Source organism: Pleurodeles waltl, chromosome 5 (genome assembly GCF_031143425.1).
Source record: "Pleurodeles waltl isolate 20211129_DDA chromosome 5, aPleWal1.hap1.20221129, whole genome shotgun sequence".
Taxonomy (NCBI): Eukaryota; Metazoa; Chordata; class Amphibia; order Caudata; family Salamandridae; genus Pleurodeles; species Pleurodeles waltl.
In genome coordinates this window covers 1,860,318,214-1,860,335,923 of record NC_090444.1, presented here as the reverse complement: position 1 = coordinate 1,860,335,923, position 17,710 = coordinate 1,860,318,214, and the positions used below count along the sequence as shown (strand labels likewise).

The following is a 17,710-nucleotide window of genomic DNA, read 5'->3' as shown; positions in this document are numbered from 1 at the left end:
GACTGGGGCAGGGCCTGAGGTGCCTGGGGCGAAGGTGATGTCCACCCTCCTGGGTGAGTGGGCACGGGGCAAAGGCTGAGGGGCTGCTGGGAGGGCGGTGCTCGTAGGGGGGGTGGCGGCTGTACCTGTAGATGCGGGGGGCACAAATGTTGCCGCCACCACAAGGGAGCTCCCATCAGAGGACGAGTCCGTGTCGCTGGTGTCAGTTCCTGTCCCCGCCGTGGAGCTCCCCTCGCCCTCCATCCCACTGGTGAATTCAGACTCCGTAGTGCCGCCCTCCAGGGCCATGTGGGATGCAGCTCCCTTGTGCTCCGTTGCCACTGCTCCTCCGCCTGATGATGCTAATGCACACAAGAACAGGGAGACCACAAAAAGGGGGGGGAAGACAGAAGAAAGACATGTTGAGTGCATGCACTACCGCTACCATTGGCGGACACGACAGACACAGAAGCCCCTGCACTACTCCGGGCTCTTGGGCTCCACTGTTCAATTTCTGGGAAATGGCCTACAAGGCTATGGACGACCTCTGCACACTTAGATGACACAGGGGCATGACTACCTGTACTTGGCACTCTACAGAGGTGGGCTGGGGTGCCATATGGCCTGACATACGGAGGGGCCTTGCCTACGGAACTCGCCCTGGCCTAGGGAAACCCACAGCCCTCCTCCCCCACCCAGACACCTCCACTGCGCGCAAAGTCAGCAGAATGAGAATGTACTCACCCCCTTGTGTCTGCTGTGATGCCCTCAAGCGCCCATCCAACTCCGGGTAGGCCACCCCCAGGATCCTGAACATCAGGGGGGTCATGGTGCAAAGGGCACCCCTCCCATGTTGGGAGGCCATCCCCAGCTGAGCCTCCGCCGTGTTCTTGCTCCAGCGGCAAATGTCCTCCCATCTTTTCCAGCAGTGAGTGGGTGCTCCGTCTGTGGTAGACCCCCAGTGTACGGACGGCCTTGGCGATGGCACAACAAATATCTTTCTTCTGGTGGGTGCTGCCCTACATGAAATGTACAGGGGAAAAAGAGAAGTTATTACCATTGGCCCCCATCCCTACCCTTGCCATGTGGCACATGCATTCACCGTCTTTCATGCATGCAGCACTCTCCCCCCTTCCTTCTTACATCCAGCCCTCTCCACACAGGCATAGCCCATACAGCATGCTCCCAGTGTACTTACCTGTTTGTCTGGAGGACCGTAGAGTAGTGTGTACTGGGGGAGGACCCCATCCACGAGTTTCTCCAACTCCTCCGATGTGAAGGCAGGGGCCCTTTCCCCAGACACTTGAGCCATTGTCTCTTCCAGACCGAGGTCACAGCAGCACTTGCAGTGTAGGTCCTCTCCTGTCGCAGATCAGGTATCAAGTGATTGAAGTGATAGAAAATGGCGGTCAGGTCCGCGGTGGTGCATACCGTCACCGCCGGCGTACATCGCTATTGGCTCCTGGGACCTGTAAGGTCCAATGTTAACCAATGCAGCATTGTGCCGCGGTCTTCGACCTCATACCGCGACGGTGTACAACGCCAGCGCAGTTACCTCACATCCCATTGTCCCACTTTACAGGTCAGGCAGCTGCCATTTCAGGGGCCAACATGGCTTCATTTCCAACTGCGTCACTCATACCTAGGCCTAGACTCAACACACATACAGGCCACCTTTTGTGTATGACAGGTGTTCTGTGTAAACTGTGGGTAAGTACCTCTGAGTTGTTTGAATCTGTGCTCGCTGTTGTCCTTCATAGGCACCGTCCCCTGGGACATGTGAGGAGATGGCGGCATCCTCCGGTGTACCGACCGTTGGTGGACATGTCAACAATGGAGGAGCGACATTTGATTATCACCTACAGGCTTGACCGTGCCACAATCCAGGAACTGTGTGCCCAGTTGGAGCCAGACCTGATGTCAGCAATCCGCCATCCCACAGGAATCCCCCCTCAAGTGCAGGTGCTGTCAGTGCTCTATTTCCTTGCAAGTGGTTCTTTTCAGACAACAGTGGCCATGGCATCAGGGATTTCCCAGCCTATGTTTTCCAACGTATTGTCCAGAGTGTTGTCTGCCCTGCTGAAACACATGCGGAGCTACATTGTTTTCCCTCAGGTGGAGGATTTGCCTACAGTGAAAGGTGATTTTTATGCCCTGGGTCACATCCCCAACATCATAGGTGCCATTGATGGGACACATGTGGCTTTGGTCCCCCCCCCACAGGAGTGAACAGGTGTACAGAAACCGGAAGAGTTATCATTCGATGAATGTACAGATGGTATGTTTGGCAGACCAGTACATCTCCCATGTGAATGCCAAGTTCCCTGTCTCAGTGCATGACGCCTACATCCTGCGGAATAGCAGCATCCCTTATGTGATGGGTCAACTCCAGAGGCACCGTGTGTGGCTATTAGGTGAGCACCTGGAAGCAAGTCAGTGGTAATGGTTGTCTGGGTCTGGGGATATCCCTCCAGGTTAGTGTGTGTCTAACAGTTGCCCCTCACCATTTGCAGGTGACTCTAGTTACCCCAACCTGTCATGGCTACTGACCCCAGTGAGGAATCCCAGGACAAGGGCAGAGGAATGCTACAATGAGGCCCATAGGCGAACTAGGAGGGTGATCGAGCAGACCTTCGGCCTCCTGAAGGCCAGGTTCAGGTGCCTCCATATGACAGGTGGATCCCTATTCTACTCACCAAAGAAGGTGTGCCAGATCATCGTGGCCTGCTGTATGCTTTATAACTTGGCTTTGTGACCACAGGTGCCTTTTCTGCAGAAGGATGGTCCAGATGGCGGTGTTGTTGCAGCTGTGGAGCCTGTGGACAGTGAAGACGAGGAAGCAGGGGAAGAAGACATGCACAACAGGGACTCAGTGATCCAGCAATATTTCCAGTGAGACACAGGTAAGAATACAGAGCTGCCTACTACATGTACTTTAACACTACTACCTATCTACTGTGTGTCGTTTTCACCCAGTGTATGGTCACTGAGTTGTCACTTTCTCTTACGATTTCACAGATGTGGATCCCACTGTGTGACATCTGCTTAGATTCCTCATGGACTAGAGCTGTGTGATATAGGTATGTTGACATTCAACTTGAAAGAGCATTTTGTCACTGTAATTTCTAATACACTATTTCGAAATCACAGACAGACTCCAGATTGTTTTGTGCTTTAAGTGTGTTTATTTAAGTGCTCAATATTGGAGGGGGTAGTGAAATGGTGAGGGGTGATGGCGGAGGAATGTCCATGGCAGAGTCCAGTCTATTAGTCTCACAGGTGCATTGCCCATATGGGCATAGGAAGTGGAGCTGGGGCAGTTTTAGTATGGACAGGGTGACAAAGTGGGACAGTAGGATGACAATCAGGGTGGTCTCATTTCTTGGCGGGGGTCTTGGCATCGTTCTCTGTCTTTATCCTGGATCTCAGGGACTGTTTGCGGGGTGGTTCTCCCTCTGCAGGGGGTGGGGTGCTGGTGTGGTGGTCCTGTGTCGGTGCCTCCTGTCCACTAGCGCCGGCGGAGGTGGTGGGCAGTTCATCATCCATGCTAGTGTAAGGGTCCCCTTGTAGTGCCACAGTGTTCCTCCTGGTGTTCACTAGTTCTTTCAGCACCCCTATGATGGTGCCCAGGGTGGAGCTGATGGTTCTGAGTTCCTCTCTGAAGCCCATATACTGTTCCTCTTGCAGGCGCTGGGTCTCCTGAAACTTGGCCAGTACCGTTGCCATCGTTTCCTGGGAGTGGTGGTAGGCTCCCATGATGGAGGAGAGGGCCTCGTGGAGAGTGGGTTCCCTTGGCCTGTCCGCCTCTGTCGCACAGCAGCCCTCCCAGTTCCCCTGTGTTCCTGGGCCTCCGTCCCCTGGACCGTGTGCCCACTACCACTGCCCCCAGGTCCCTGTTGTTGGGGTGGTGGGTTATCCTGGGTTCCCTGTAGTGGTGGACACACAGCTGATTGACGTGTCCTGGGGACGGAGGTATGGGCCCGCTGGGTGGGTGCTGTGCTGGTGTTTCCAGATGTTGGAAGGTCTGTAGTGGCCTGTGACTGGGTGATGGGAACCGACTGTCCCGAGGTCCCCGATGGGCCGGGCTGGTCATCTAGATCCAGTTGGACAGAGGTGCTGTCATCACTGTGGGCCTCTTCTGTTGGTGGTGTGGACATGTGTGGACCGTCCTGTCCGGTGACGTTGGGTAGGGGTCCTGCAGGGGTATAAAAGGATGGTTATTACATCTGTGTGTGTCATGGTGTGCAATGGGTGGGTGACCGTGTACCCCAGTGCTTGCATTCCTGTGTGAGACCTTGTGTCAGGATGGTTTAGGGGGTTGTATAGGTATGTGCAGTGGCCATGCTTTAGTGATGGGTGTCTATGCTTTGTTGTTGCATGCCGGGCTTGGTGTTGGGATGGTTGGTTTGTGATATTGGGACATTTGTGAGAAGTTGGGGTGCTGGGGGTGAGGGTAGGGGTATGTGATAGCATGCAGGTAGGGTGGGGGTTGTAATAGTTAAAGTGTGACTTACCGGAGTCCATTCCTCCACCTACTCCTGCAAGGCCCTCAGGATGCAGAATCTCCAAGACCTACTCTTCCCATGTTGTTAGTTGTGGGGGAGGAGGTGGGAGTCCGTCGCAAGTCCGCTGAACCGCCAGGTGGTGTCTTGAGACCACGGAACACACCTTCCCCCGTAGGTCGTTCCACCTCTTCCTGATGTCCTCCCGATTACTTGGGTGCTGTCCCACTGCGTTGACCCTGTCCACTTTTCTTCTCCATAGCTCCATCTTCCTTGCAATGGAGGTGTGCTGCACCTGTGCTCCGAATAGCTGTGGCACTACCCGGACGATTTCCTCCACCATGACCCTGAGCTCCTCCTCCGAGAACCTGAGGTGTCTTTGCCGTGCCATGGGGTGGTGTATGTGATGTGTGGAGTGGAGTGTGTGGTGATATATGTGCTGATATGTAGTGGTGTGTTGTGTGAGGTGCGTGGAAGTTCTGTGGGTGATGGTGTTGTGTGCCTGTGGATGCTGTTGTTCTTGCTGGTGCTCTCTCTCTGGCCTTCTCTCCGTAATTGTGGTAGTAGGGGTTTGTGGGTGTGTGTTTTATATTGTATTGGGTGTGTGGGAGTGGTGTGTGTATGTGTCTCAGGTTTGTGTATTTGAAATTGTCCAATGTGGTAGTGTTATGTAAGAGTGTGTGTACTTTGAGCGCGGCGGTGTGTACCGCCAATGGAATACCGCGATTGAAAGACCACCGCGTGGATTCGTGTGTCGTGATAGTGTGGGCGTATTTTTGTTGGCGTGACGGTGGAGGTTTTGTTATCGCCAGTTTATCACTGACCTTTGGTGTGGCGGACTTGTGTGGGTGTCTGAATTTTGGCGGGTTCCGAAATGTGGGTCATAATAGCTGTGGCGGAATTCCGCGGCCGCGGCGGTGTGTTTGCGGTCTTCTGCACGGTGGTATGCGGCTTTTACAGCCAATGTTGTAATGACCGCCTTAGTAACTTTGCACCTAACCTTCACCAAGTGAAGGTTAGACATATAGGTGACTTATAAGTTCCTTAAGTGCAGTGTAAAATGGCTGTAAAATAACGTGGACGTTATTTCACTCAGGCTGCAGTGGCAGTCCTGTGTAAGGATTGCCTGAGCTCCCTATGGGTGGCAAAAGAAATGCTGCAGCCCATAGGGATCTCCTGGAACCCCAATACCCTGTGTACCTAGGTACCATATACTAGGGAATTATAAGGGTGTTCCAGTGTGCCAATCAGAATTGGTAAAAATGGTCACTAGCCTGCAGTGACAATTTTAAAAGCAGAGAGAGCATAAACACTGAAGTTCTGGTTAGCAGAGCCTCAGTGATACAGTTAGGCACCACACAGGGAACACATATAGGCCACAAACTATGAGCACTGGGGTCCTGGCTGGCAGATCTAGTGACACATATCAAACACACTGACAAAATAGGGTTTCCTCTATGAGCACTGGGGTCCTGGCTAGCAGGATCCCAGTGAGACAGTAAAAACACCCTGACATATACTCACAAACAGGCCAAAAGTGGAGGTAACAAAGCTAGAAAGAGGCTACCTTCCTACACAATCGCTCAGGGACCCTCTACAGAGATGGCAGCAAAATCTTGCTTTCAGGAATCCTACGGTCCTCTCAATAACCCTCCTAGTGCGACCATGTGCCTCATTATAATGGATTTCTGCATCTGTCCTGGGATTCCTTACAGTTGTCAGGAGCCATTGCATGTTTGGGTAGCCAGAATCCTCTGCAAAAGTGGGTGAAAGAGGGTTGAAACACACAAATTCTACTTGCATACATCCTGTCTGTCAGCTATGTAACTGATCCAGTGTCATACACACTCACCTTTGAGCCAAGCTCTGTCCCCCTGTAGTTGTCCCATCATGTGTGGCACACTGCTGTTTCTCTGGACAAAGAAGTCATGGACTGATACTGGGAACCTTGCATTGACATGAGGAATGGACTTATCAGTGGTACACACCAATTGGACATTGATGGAGTGAAAGCTTTTACGATTTCTGAACACCTGTTCATTTACTCTTGGGTGTATGAGGGCTATGTGGGTGCCATCAATGGCACCTATCACATGGGGAATATTTGCAAAAGCATAACATCCAGATTTGATGGGGGTGAGATCAGTCCTTTGGGGAAAGTGGACATAAATCTGCAGATGTTGCACTAAGGAATCCAGAAATTTGGACAGGATGTGGACAGGATGTGGAACTGATGGCGGTGTGGTGTTCATAATATGCTGGACGGGTTGGGTCTTTCCGCCGGACTAGAGAAGGCCTCTGCCGTCATTGGCGGTGCTTCCAAGATGGCGGTGGCTGGATGGGCTTCTGGCTGTTTCTCCTATGCTTCATTGTTTGGGGGTCTGCACTGCCGGCCTGTTGGCGGTAGTTACCGCCACCACCGGCGGTGCGTTCATTACCGCCAGGTTCAAAATTACCGCCTAATTCATACAGCTCCCAATCTCATCCAAGGAACCAGTGCTAACTGCGTGATCTGTCTTCACCCCAGACAATACTGCCACGACCGAAAGTCCATAAACTCAGAGGCCCCATCCGACTGTTGCCCCACCACACCTTCTCCAGAGGAATTTGACCCATCAGCACCATGCTCACACCCATCCTGAACACATCAATTTTTTCTGTGACCTTCCCAGATGCTTGGAAATATGAAAAATTCTCCCCATGTGGAAGTAACCATCGATGAACCCATCTATGCGTGTCAACTGCAGAACAATCTCACTGCTACTGTACTCGGCAAAGGTTTTAGGGGAAATCATCAACAGATGCCTCACCAAATACCTCAATGGCCACCAACTCCTACACACCCTTCAATCTAGATTCAGACCCAACCACAGCCCTGAAATAGTCCTCCTTGCTGGCACTGAGGTTAGAAGTCTGGCCTGGTTTGTAGTGGGTACCTAAGGTACTTACACCTTATACCAAGTCCAGTTATCCCTTATTAGTGAAATGTAGTCAGTGTCTAGAAGCCAGGCTCTCTAGGGGTAGTGTGGATGAGCAGACAAGGCCTAACTAGGAGACATGCAAAGCTCATGCAATACCACTTTAGTCACACAGTACTCACACACAGGAAAGAAAATACTCAGTGTTACAAAAATAAAGGTTCTTTATTTTGGTGACATAAATGGCAAAAATACCTTAGAGACTATGGGGGTGATTCTGATTCTGGCGGGCGGCGGAGGCCGCCCGCCAGAATTCCGCCCCCATTATACCGCTCCGCGGTCAGAAGACCGCGGAGGGTATTATGAGTTTTTCCCTGGGCTGGCGGGCGGTCTCCAAAAGACCGCCCGCCAGCCCAGGGAAAAACTCCCTTCCCACGAGGATGCCGGCTCGTAATCGAGCCGGCGGAGTGGGAAGGTGCGACGGGTGCAGTGGCACCCGTCGCGTATTTCAGTGTCTGCAAGGCAGACACTGAAATACTTTGCGGGGCCCTCTTACGGGGGCCCCTGCCGTGCCCATGCAATTGGCATAGGCACGGCAGGGGCCCCCAGGGGCCCCGCGACCCCCCCTACCGCCATCCTGTTCATGGCGGCTTTCCCGCCATGAACAGGATGGCGGTAGGGGGGGTCAGAATCCTCATGGCGGCGGAGCGCGCTCCGCCGCCATGAAGGATTCCCCCGAGCAGCGGTAAGTCGGCGGGAGCCCGCCGACTTGCCGCTTCTGACCGCGGCTGAACCGCCGCGGTCAGAATGCTCGTGGGAGCACCGCCAGCCTGTTGGCGGTGCTCCCGTGGTCGGTGGCCCTGGCGGCCACCGGCCGCCAGGGTCAGAATGACCCCCTATATTTCCTTAGGAGATAAGTAATATACACAGTATATACACTAGAATGTAGAAATAGCTGTAAAAACAGTTAGAAAACAGTGCAAATAGTGAAAATACAATAGTTAGAAATGGGCCTGGGGGAACACAAACCATATACTAAAATAGTGGAATGCGAAAGTCGGTTTCCCACCTAGGCAAGTGTAGTGTGTAGAGGGGCGCTGGGAGTGTAAACACCAAAGGTAAGTAATAGAACCCACCCCAGAGACCAGCAAAGCAGGATTAAATTACAGTAACTTTCCTAGAACACTCAAGAATATGTGATAGAATATTTTGCAAGAACCAGAAGAGACTGCAAGACACCAACACTGGATTCCTGGACCTGAAGACCTGTGGAAGAAGGAGACTAAGTCCAAGAAGCACTGAAGAGTCCAGGGAGAACAGGAGCCCCTGCTAACCCGGATGATGCAAAAGAAGAACCACCGGTGAAGAAGAACAGTGAGTACTGCACCCAAGAAGATGGATGCAGGTTCCTGGTTGGTGCAGATGATGTCCCACACTGGATGGATGATTGATGTCTTGTTTGCTTTGCTGGATTTCCGCCAACAAGCCTTGGCACATGCAAAGCACTCAGTTATAGGAAAATGGCGCAGCCTGGGACCAGGAGGGACCTGGTGGCCTCTACCCAGGAGGGGGAAGCAGAGGGGGATCCCAGCAACTCAGAGAGCACTCAGAAGACCAGGCAGCATGCACAGGAGTCCCACAGCATGGGGACAAAGAAGATGCAAAAGGAGACCCATACAGCACTACACAAAGGGATCCCACTCCGCTGGAGAACCACTCAGGACGCTGTGCGTCACAAGATAGAGTGCTGGGGGCCAGAGCTGCACGGTGCACAAAGAACTTCGTAGAAGGATGCAACCAAGGTTTGGCAACTGCAAAACACGTGGTGCACGGGGGGACTGTCTTGTGTGGGGAGGCAAGCTGTTACCTCCACCAAATTTGAACAGCTGGACTTCAGGACCGTTGGGACCACTTCAGTCCACCACCGGTGTTGCTGGAGCCACACACTTCTTTAGGAGAGGAGACCCACGCCAATGATCAGCACTGCAGAGGGGTGCCTGCTGAAGCAGGGAAGTGACTCCTTCACTATTAAGGGAGATTCCTTTGTTCTTCTGGTGCAGGCTGAAGACAGGAAGTCCTCAGAGGATGCACGACCTGGAAACAGTTGCAGTTGCTGGCATGACCTGAAGATACATTGTTGCAGAAGTCATCTTTGCTTCTTTGTTGCAGTTTGTAGAGTTCCTGGAGGGTCCAGATGCAGTATTCCTGCTGGAGTCTTGCAATCCGAATCTGAGGAAACACCCAGAGGAGAGACCCTAAATAGCCCTGAAAGGGGGATTGGTCCGCTACACAGGTAAGCACCTATCAGGGGAGGGCTCTGACGTCACCTGCTGGCAGTGGCACACCTGCTGGCAGTGGCCACTCAGATGCTCCCAGAGTGCCGTGCCAACTTGGAATCCAAGATTGCAAAACCCAGGGACACTCTGGAGGAGCTCTGAGCACCACCCCTGGTGTGATGATGGACAGGGGAGTGGTCACTCCCCTTTCCTTTGTCCACTTTTGCGTCGGAGCAGAACCGGTGTAGACTGGATTATGCAAGGAGGGTACCAGCTGTGCCCTTCAAAGCATTTCCAGAGGCTGTGCGAGGCTACCCCTCCCATGCCTGTCACACCTATTTCCAATGGAAGAGGGTGTAACATCCCTCTCCCAAAGGAAATCCTATGTTCTGCCTTCCTGGGATTGAGCTGCTCAAGCAACAGGAGGGTATAAACCTGTCTGTGAGGTGGCAGCAGCTGGGGCTGCCTAGTAAACCTCAGAAGGCTGTAATGGCAGTACTGGGGGTCCTCTAAGGAACCCCCAGATTGCCTAGAATCATACAACCAATGCTTGTAAAAGCCTTGGGGTATGATTCCAACATGTTTGATACCTATGTCCAGTGCACACATAAAATGGCATCCCGCACTCACGAAGTCCAGGAAAATGGTCCTGAACAACGTGGGGGCACCTCTGCTAGTGCAGGGGTACCCTCACACACAGGTACTCTGCACCCAGCCGTCAGGGTTTGACATATAGGTGACCTATAAGTGACCTGGTGCAGTGTAAATGGCTGTGAAAGGGTGCATGCACCATTTCACACAGGCTGCAATGGCAGTCCTGTAGAAGCCTTTGCATGGACTCCCTATGGGTGGCAAAAGAAGTGCTGCAGTCCATAGGGATCCCCTGGAACCCCAATGCCCTGGGTACCTAGGTACCATATGCAAGGGACTTATAAGGGGTGACCAGTATGCCAATTTGGGATGAAATACCAGGTTACCAGTATGCAGTGACAAACTTTAGAGGAGAAAGATCATAAGCACTGGGGTTCTGGTTAGCAGGATCCCAGTGACACAGTCAAGCACACTGACATCATGCAGAACTTGGGGTAACATGCCGAAAAGAGGGTTCTTTCCTACACTGACCACAACCTCCTGATCCTGGACAGTGGAGAAATGGCTGCCCACATCCTCCTTGACCTCTCTGCAGCTTTTTCTGACATGACCTCCGATCCCATCCTCATCCAATGCCTAAACAACATAAGAATCCAAGGACCCACACTCTGCTGGATGTGCTCCATCCTAGCTAGAAGCATCCTGTCAATCAAACTCACTTTCTACACCAGTGACACCTGCAACCTCATCTGTGGAGGTTACATGGTCCTTCTGGCCAGCATCATCCACTCTTACAACATCAACATCCTCTTTTCGCTAATGAGACACAACTCATTCTCTCCCTCATGGACAGGCTACCAAATGCCTGAAGCAAGTTCACGGCCTGCATGACCGAAATTGCCAACTGTATGAAGACCTACTGTCTGAATCTGAACACAAACATGAGTGGAGTTATAATCTTGGGGAGACTACCTTACGTGGAATTCCACCTGGTGGCCGACAGAACTAGGATCCACATCCACCCCAGCAACCATGCCAACCATCCTGGGACCGGTTTCAGGATATTACCCTTCATCAGCCAGGCTAGCTTGAATCTGGTGGAACAATGAGGACGGGACCCACAACTGGGCATACCCTTGACACTTGGGGCGACAAATGCAAAAATAACAGATGATGGTCGGAATGCAGACCAAATCAAACATTCACCCACAGCCACAGATCTGGGTGTTATCCATCAGTTTTTTTGCTTGTCATGCCATTCGAGTTTGGACCCTGCCATATGCAAATCAGTCATTACCCTGTTCCTCATAGGAACAATCCAGCCCGAACTGCCAAGCCAGGTCCTCCCTGGACTGGAAGCAAGCATCCTTAGACTGGTTTCAGGGTATCACCCTTCATCAGCCAGGCTAGCTTGAATTGAGTGGCATAGAAAGCACAAGACCCACGTCTAGGCATACCCTTCCCACTTGGGGCGACAAATGCAAAAATAACAGATGATGTTCGGAATGCAGAGCAAATCAAACATTCACCCACAGTCACAGATCTGGGTTTAATCTATCAGTTTTTTTTGCTTGCCATGTCATTCCAGTTTGGACTCAACCATATCCAAATCAGTCTTGACCCTGTTCTCCATGGGAACAGTCCAGCCCGAACTCCTCAGGATCATCATCAACAGCAAACTCGACATGACCGGCCAAGTCAATGCTATCACTGCCTCATGCTTCCACTCCATGAATGCTGAGAAAAATGTTCAAATGCCTTCCAATCAGCACTTGGGAAAACATCACGCACACCATCATCAACAACAAACTAGACTAGAGAAATACCCTCTATGCCAGGATCAATAAGCAATTCATCAGAAGGCTTCAAATCTTTTGAAATCGGTGGGTAGAATCACTCTCACTGCACTCACATCTCCCACATCACACCACACTCCAAGGAGCTCCACTGGCTCCCCATACACGAGCGAGCACAATTGAAAATTCATCTTCCACACTTTAAAGGCACTAGCTAACACAGGCACAGCATACCTCAATAACCCTATTTGCTTTCCTAAACCATCCATACACATCTGCTCAGCCATATTCCTACTGATGCACATCCCAGGCATACAGAGAACCAGATCTGGTACTCGAAACTTCTCCTACGTCACTCCTAAAGCACGGAATGACTTGCCGCTGTACATCCAAGCTGTAGGAGGCTGGACTGGCTTGTAGTGAGTACCAAGGGGTACTTGCACCCTGCACCAGGCCCAGTTATCCCTTATTAGTGTATAGGGTGTCTAGCAGCTTAGGCTGATAGATAATGGTAGCTTAGCAGAGGAGCTTAGGCTGAACTAGGAGACGTGTGAAGCTACTACAGTACCACTTAGTGTCATATGCACAATATCATAAGAAAACACAATACACAGTTATACTGAAAATAAAGGTACTTTATTTTTATGACAATATGCCAAAGTATCTTAGAGTGTACCCTCAGTGAGAGGATAGGAAATATACACAAGATATATATACACAATAGCAAAAAATATGCAGTATAGTCTTAGAAAACAGTGCAAACAATGTATAGTTACAATAGGATGCAATGGGGAAACATAGGGATAGGGGCAACACAAACCATATACTCCAAAAGTGGAATGCGAACCACGAATGGACCCCAAACCTATGTGACCTTGTAGAGGGTCGCTGGGACTATTAGAAAATAGTGAGAGTTAGAAAAATAACCCTCCCCAAGACCCTGAAAAGTGAGTGCAAAGTGCACTAAAGTTCCCCTAAGGACAAAATAGTCGTGTTAGAGGAATAATGCAGGAAAGACACAAACCAGCAATGCAACAACTGTGGATTTCCAATCTAGGGTACCTGTGGAACAAGGGGACCAAGTCCAAAAGTCACAAGCAAGTCGGAGATGGGCAGATGCCCAGGAAATGCCAGCTGCGGGTGCAAAGAAGCTTCGACTGGACAGAAGAAGCTGAGGTTTCTGCAGGAACAAAAAGGGCTAGAGACTTCCCCTTTGGTGGACGGATCCCTCTTGCCTTTGAGAGTCGTGCAGAAGTGTTTTCCCGCCGAAAGGACGCCAACAAGCCTCGCTAGCCGCAAATCGTGCGTTTGGCGTTTTTGGACGCTGCGCGGGTCCAGGAGGGACCAGGAGGTCGCAAATTGGACCTGAAGAGAGAGGGGGCGTCGAGCAAGACAAAGAGCCCTCACTGAAGCAGGTAGCACCCGGAGAAGTGCCAGAAACAGGCACTACAAGGATGCGTGAAATGGTGCTTGCCGAAGTTGCACAAAGGAGTCCCACGTCGCCGGAGACCAACTTAGAAAGTCGTGCAATGCAGGTTAGAGTGCCGTGGACCCAGGCTTGGCTGTGCACGAAGGATTTCCGCCGGAAGTGCACAGGGGCCGGAGTAGCTGCAAAGTCGCGGTTCCCAGCAATGCAGCCCAGCGAGGTGAGGCAAGGACTTACCTCCACCAAACTTGGGCTGAAGAGTCACTGGACTGTGGGGGTCACTTGGACAGAGTCTGAGGATTCGAGGGACCTCGCTCGTCGTGCTGAGAGGAGACCCAAGGGACCGGTGATGCAGCTTTTTGGTGCCTGCGGTTGCAGGGGGAAGATTCCGTCGACCCACGGGAGATTTCTTCGGAGCTTCTGGTGCAGAGAGGAGGCAGGCTACCCCCACAGCATGCACAAGCAGGAAAACAGTCGAGAAGGCGGCAGGATCAGCGTTACAGAGTTGCAGTAGTCGTCTTTGCTACTATGTTGCAGGTTTGCAGGCTTCCAGCGCGGTCAGCAGTCGTTTCCTTATCAGAAGGTGAAGAGAGAGATGCAGAGGAACTCGGATGAGCTCTTGCATTCGTTATCTAAAGTTTCCCCAGAGACAGAGACCCTAAATAGCCAGAAAAGAGGGTTTGGCTACTTAGGAGAGAGGATAGGCTACTAACACCTGAAGGAGCCTATCAGCAGGAGTCTCTGACGTCACCTGGTGGCACTGGCCACTCAGAGCAGTCCAGTGTGCCAGCAGCACCTCTGTTTCCAAGATGGCAGAGGTCTGGAGCGCACTGGAGGAGCTCTGGACACCTCCCAGGGGAGGTGCAGGTCAGGGGAGTGGTCACTCCCCTTTCCTTTGTCCAGTTTCGCGCCAGAGCAGGGGCTAAGGGGTCCCTGAACCGGTGTAGACTGGCTTATGCAGAATTGGGCACATCTGTGCCCAACAAAGCATTTCCAGAGGCTGGGGGAGGCTACTCCTCCCCTGCCTTCACACCATTTTCCAAAGGGAGAGGGTGTCACACCCTCTCTCAGAGGAAGTTCTTTGTTCTGCCATCCTGGGCCAGGCCTGGCTGGACCCCAGGAGGGCAGATGCCTGTCTGAGGGGTTGGCAGCAGCAGCAGCTGCAGTGAAACCCCAGGAAGGGCAGTTTGGCAGTACCAGGGTCTGTGCTACAGACCACTGGGATCATGGAATTGTACCAACAATGCCAGGATGGCATAGAGGGGGCAATTCCATGATCATAGACATGTTACATGGCCATATTCGGAGTTACCATGGTGAAGCTACATATAGGTAGTGACCTATATGTAGTGCACGCGTGTAATGGTGTCCCCGCACTCACAAAGTTCAGGGAATTGGCTCTGAACAATGTGGGGGCACCTTGGCTAGTGCCAGGGTGCCCTCACACGAAGTAACTTTGCACCTAACCTTTACCAGGTAAAGGTTAGACATATAGGTGACTTATAAGTTACTTAAGTGCAGTGTAGAATGGCTGTGAAATAACGTGGACGTTATTTCACTCAGGCTGCAGTGGCATGCCTGTGTAAGAATTGTCAGAGCTCCCTATGGGTGGCAAAAGAAATGCTGCAGCCCATAGGGATCTCCTGGAACCCCAATACCCTGGGTACCTCAGTACCATATACTAGGGAATTATAAGGGTGTTCCAGTAAGCCAATGTAAATTGGTAAAATTGGTCGCTAGCCTGTTAGTGACAATTTGAAAGTAATGAGAGAGCATAACCACTGAGGTTCTGGTTAGCAGAGCCTCAGTGAGACAGTTAGGCACCACACAGGGAACATATACATGCACACCTATGAGCACTGGGGCCCTGTGTGACAGGGTCCCAGTGACACATACATATAGGCCACAAACCTATGAGCACTGGGGTCCTGACCAGCAGGATCCCAGTGACACATAACAAACATACTGAAAACATAGTGTTTTCACTATGAGCACTGAGGCCTGGCTATCAGGATCCCAGTGAGACAGTGAAAACAGTGACAAACACCCTGACATACACTCACAAACAGGCCAAAAGTGGGGGTAACAAGGCTAGAAAGAGGCTACCTTCTCACACAAGCCTACTCCACACTTTCTGAATTGTGAAATCTGAAGACATAACTTTTGAGTATTCACACTAGACCACAGACAGGGCCAGACCCACACATGCTCAGTGCCAGGATATTCTCCCGAGTGATAGTGCACTTTACACATCAACATAACATAACACTGACATCAGACATGCACTGAATGACTGCTTTATTGCTGACATGCAGAGTCCTTGTGCACCTTGCACTGCTGGCATCATGTGCAGGGCAAATGCTCATTGGCTCAAGCTCCAGGTTTTTGTGACATTTGATTACCTGATCACACGGTCTGCATGCTTCGTATATCCTAAAGATGGCATATAAGCCACAGTACTAGCCTCTTCCACTTGCAGCAGCCAGGGAAAATGAGAGGGACACTACACTACACTTACCTTGCATGAGATTTAAAGTGGACAGAGTCCCTCTGCCAAACACAAAATGATGCAGCCGGTTTCTTGCGGTTGAACTACTGGTCAGGGAGAAGATTGGTACCTGAAAGCTTCAGAAAATATAAGGAAAAAATGACCACATTTATTAGGAACCTTTTATGAGCACCAAACATATCCCAAAGAGGACAAGGTCCTAACCATGCTGCAAAAATTGTAAATAGGAACTCAGTGTACACAAAGGACAGAGAGAATCCCTTGCTCCATAAATATTGCACAAGGCACAACCAGATTTCTCCCACACTCTCCTGTTACTGAACATTTTACCACATTATGTGCTCTGGTGTCACTAACATTTTAGTAGATTTTGGTCTATGAAAGGTAATTCAGTAGATACACATAGTAAGGGTAAAGGGTAGAAAAATAATGTAATAAAAGGTGCTTCATAGATTGAGAGATGGATTAGTCCTTTAGAACACTTATGCTGAGATGCCCAACAACAGTCAATTTCTGATCACAATGTCTTGTCTTGCAGGTGCAGAGTGGGTAGACATCCAGCACCGCACCTTGGCTGTGAGCCTGATCAGCCTATGCTGGAGCATCGGGACAATGCTTCTGTCCCTTGTAGCATACCTGATCCGGGACTGGCGCTGGCTACTTGTTGCAGTCACATCTCCCTGTATTTTGGGTATTATCAGCATGTGGTGAGTAAATACTGCCATGATATAGGCTAACATCTTCTGCATTCACCTTGTTTATCAAAGACAGGATACATAGCACAGCTCCATCAGCATACCTCTATGAGTATTTGAATTGATCCATTTAATTTTATTTTAATCTTATTGTGGGTATTCATGAAGTGTGACCTAGCTCCAGACCACAGCAGGATACTATACCTAAAATGCTGTAGATTTTACAATTTGACATTGGAGACTGATTTCATATGGCTTGGTGTTTAGTCCCCCAAAACTGCAGGTTGCAGGATTGCTAGGCCTTATTTAACAGGGTAAATTTTCATATCATGTGAAACCACCTGAGGCTCCAGGGTAGTGACTGAGGACAAAGGCAGAGGTCAGCCCAGTGCCTTCCTTAACCAAATGGGGACCATTAATCTAGCCTCCTTGTCTGTCTTCTTCCTCCCTGCATCGTTTCCTCCTACTGCCTCAAGTCACACTGCTCTTTCTGCTGCTCTCTTCACCTATCTCTGCTGGACTTCTTGCTTTTCTCCCTGCATCTGTGTTCTCCCGCTCTCAGCAGGTCCCTCCTTCAATTCCTCTCTGGATAGAAATCCTGTAATTCTTGGACTCATAAGAAGAGATGCCTTTAGTGTCTGTCCATAGTTATTTATTACAATAGTTCCAAGGAAGTGATTTCAACTCGCTCTACTGGAGAGTATGCTAATGCCTTAATATTAAAGTGAGCAAAACAATTCTAAATTTGTAATAAAGATAATTAATGCAAGTTGATATTGTTTATCCATTCCAGAATAGAAGTGTTGTGGTTCCTCCAAGCTCAGTTCCTTGCCTTGCAACAATTCATGTGCGTTGTATGGCTTCCTGCTTTGTTTCCGCACGTTGAATGATCATCCTTTCTGGTGTGCTTGAATTAGGGTTTCATGTTAAGTGTGTTCCCCTTGTGTTACCCTTACTAACACATCCTGTTTTGAATCTAAGTGTCAGTGTGGTCAGGAAACTACGGTGGCCTGGGATC

General features: G+C 50.6%; 1 protein-coding gene across 1 annotated transcript in view; it reads left to right on the top strand.

Moving 5' to 3' along the window:
- LOC138296886 (solute carrier family 22 member 7-like) overlaps positions 1-17,710 on the top strand; it is a 198,669-nt gene that overhangs the window by 108,664 nt on the left and 72,295 nt on the right. The window contains exon 4 of the mRNA XM_069236381.1: positions 16,536-16,704. Coding sequence (XP_069092482.1) covers positions 16,536-16,704 — 169 coding nt within the window. The remainder of the gene's footprint in view (positions 1-16,535; positions 16,705-17,710) is intronic.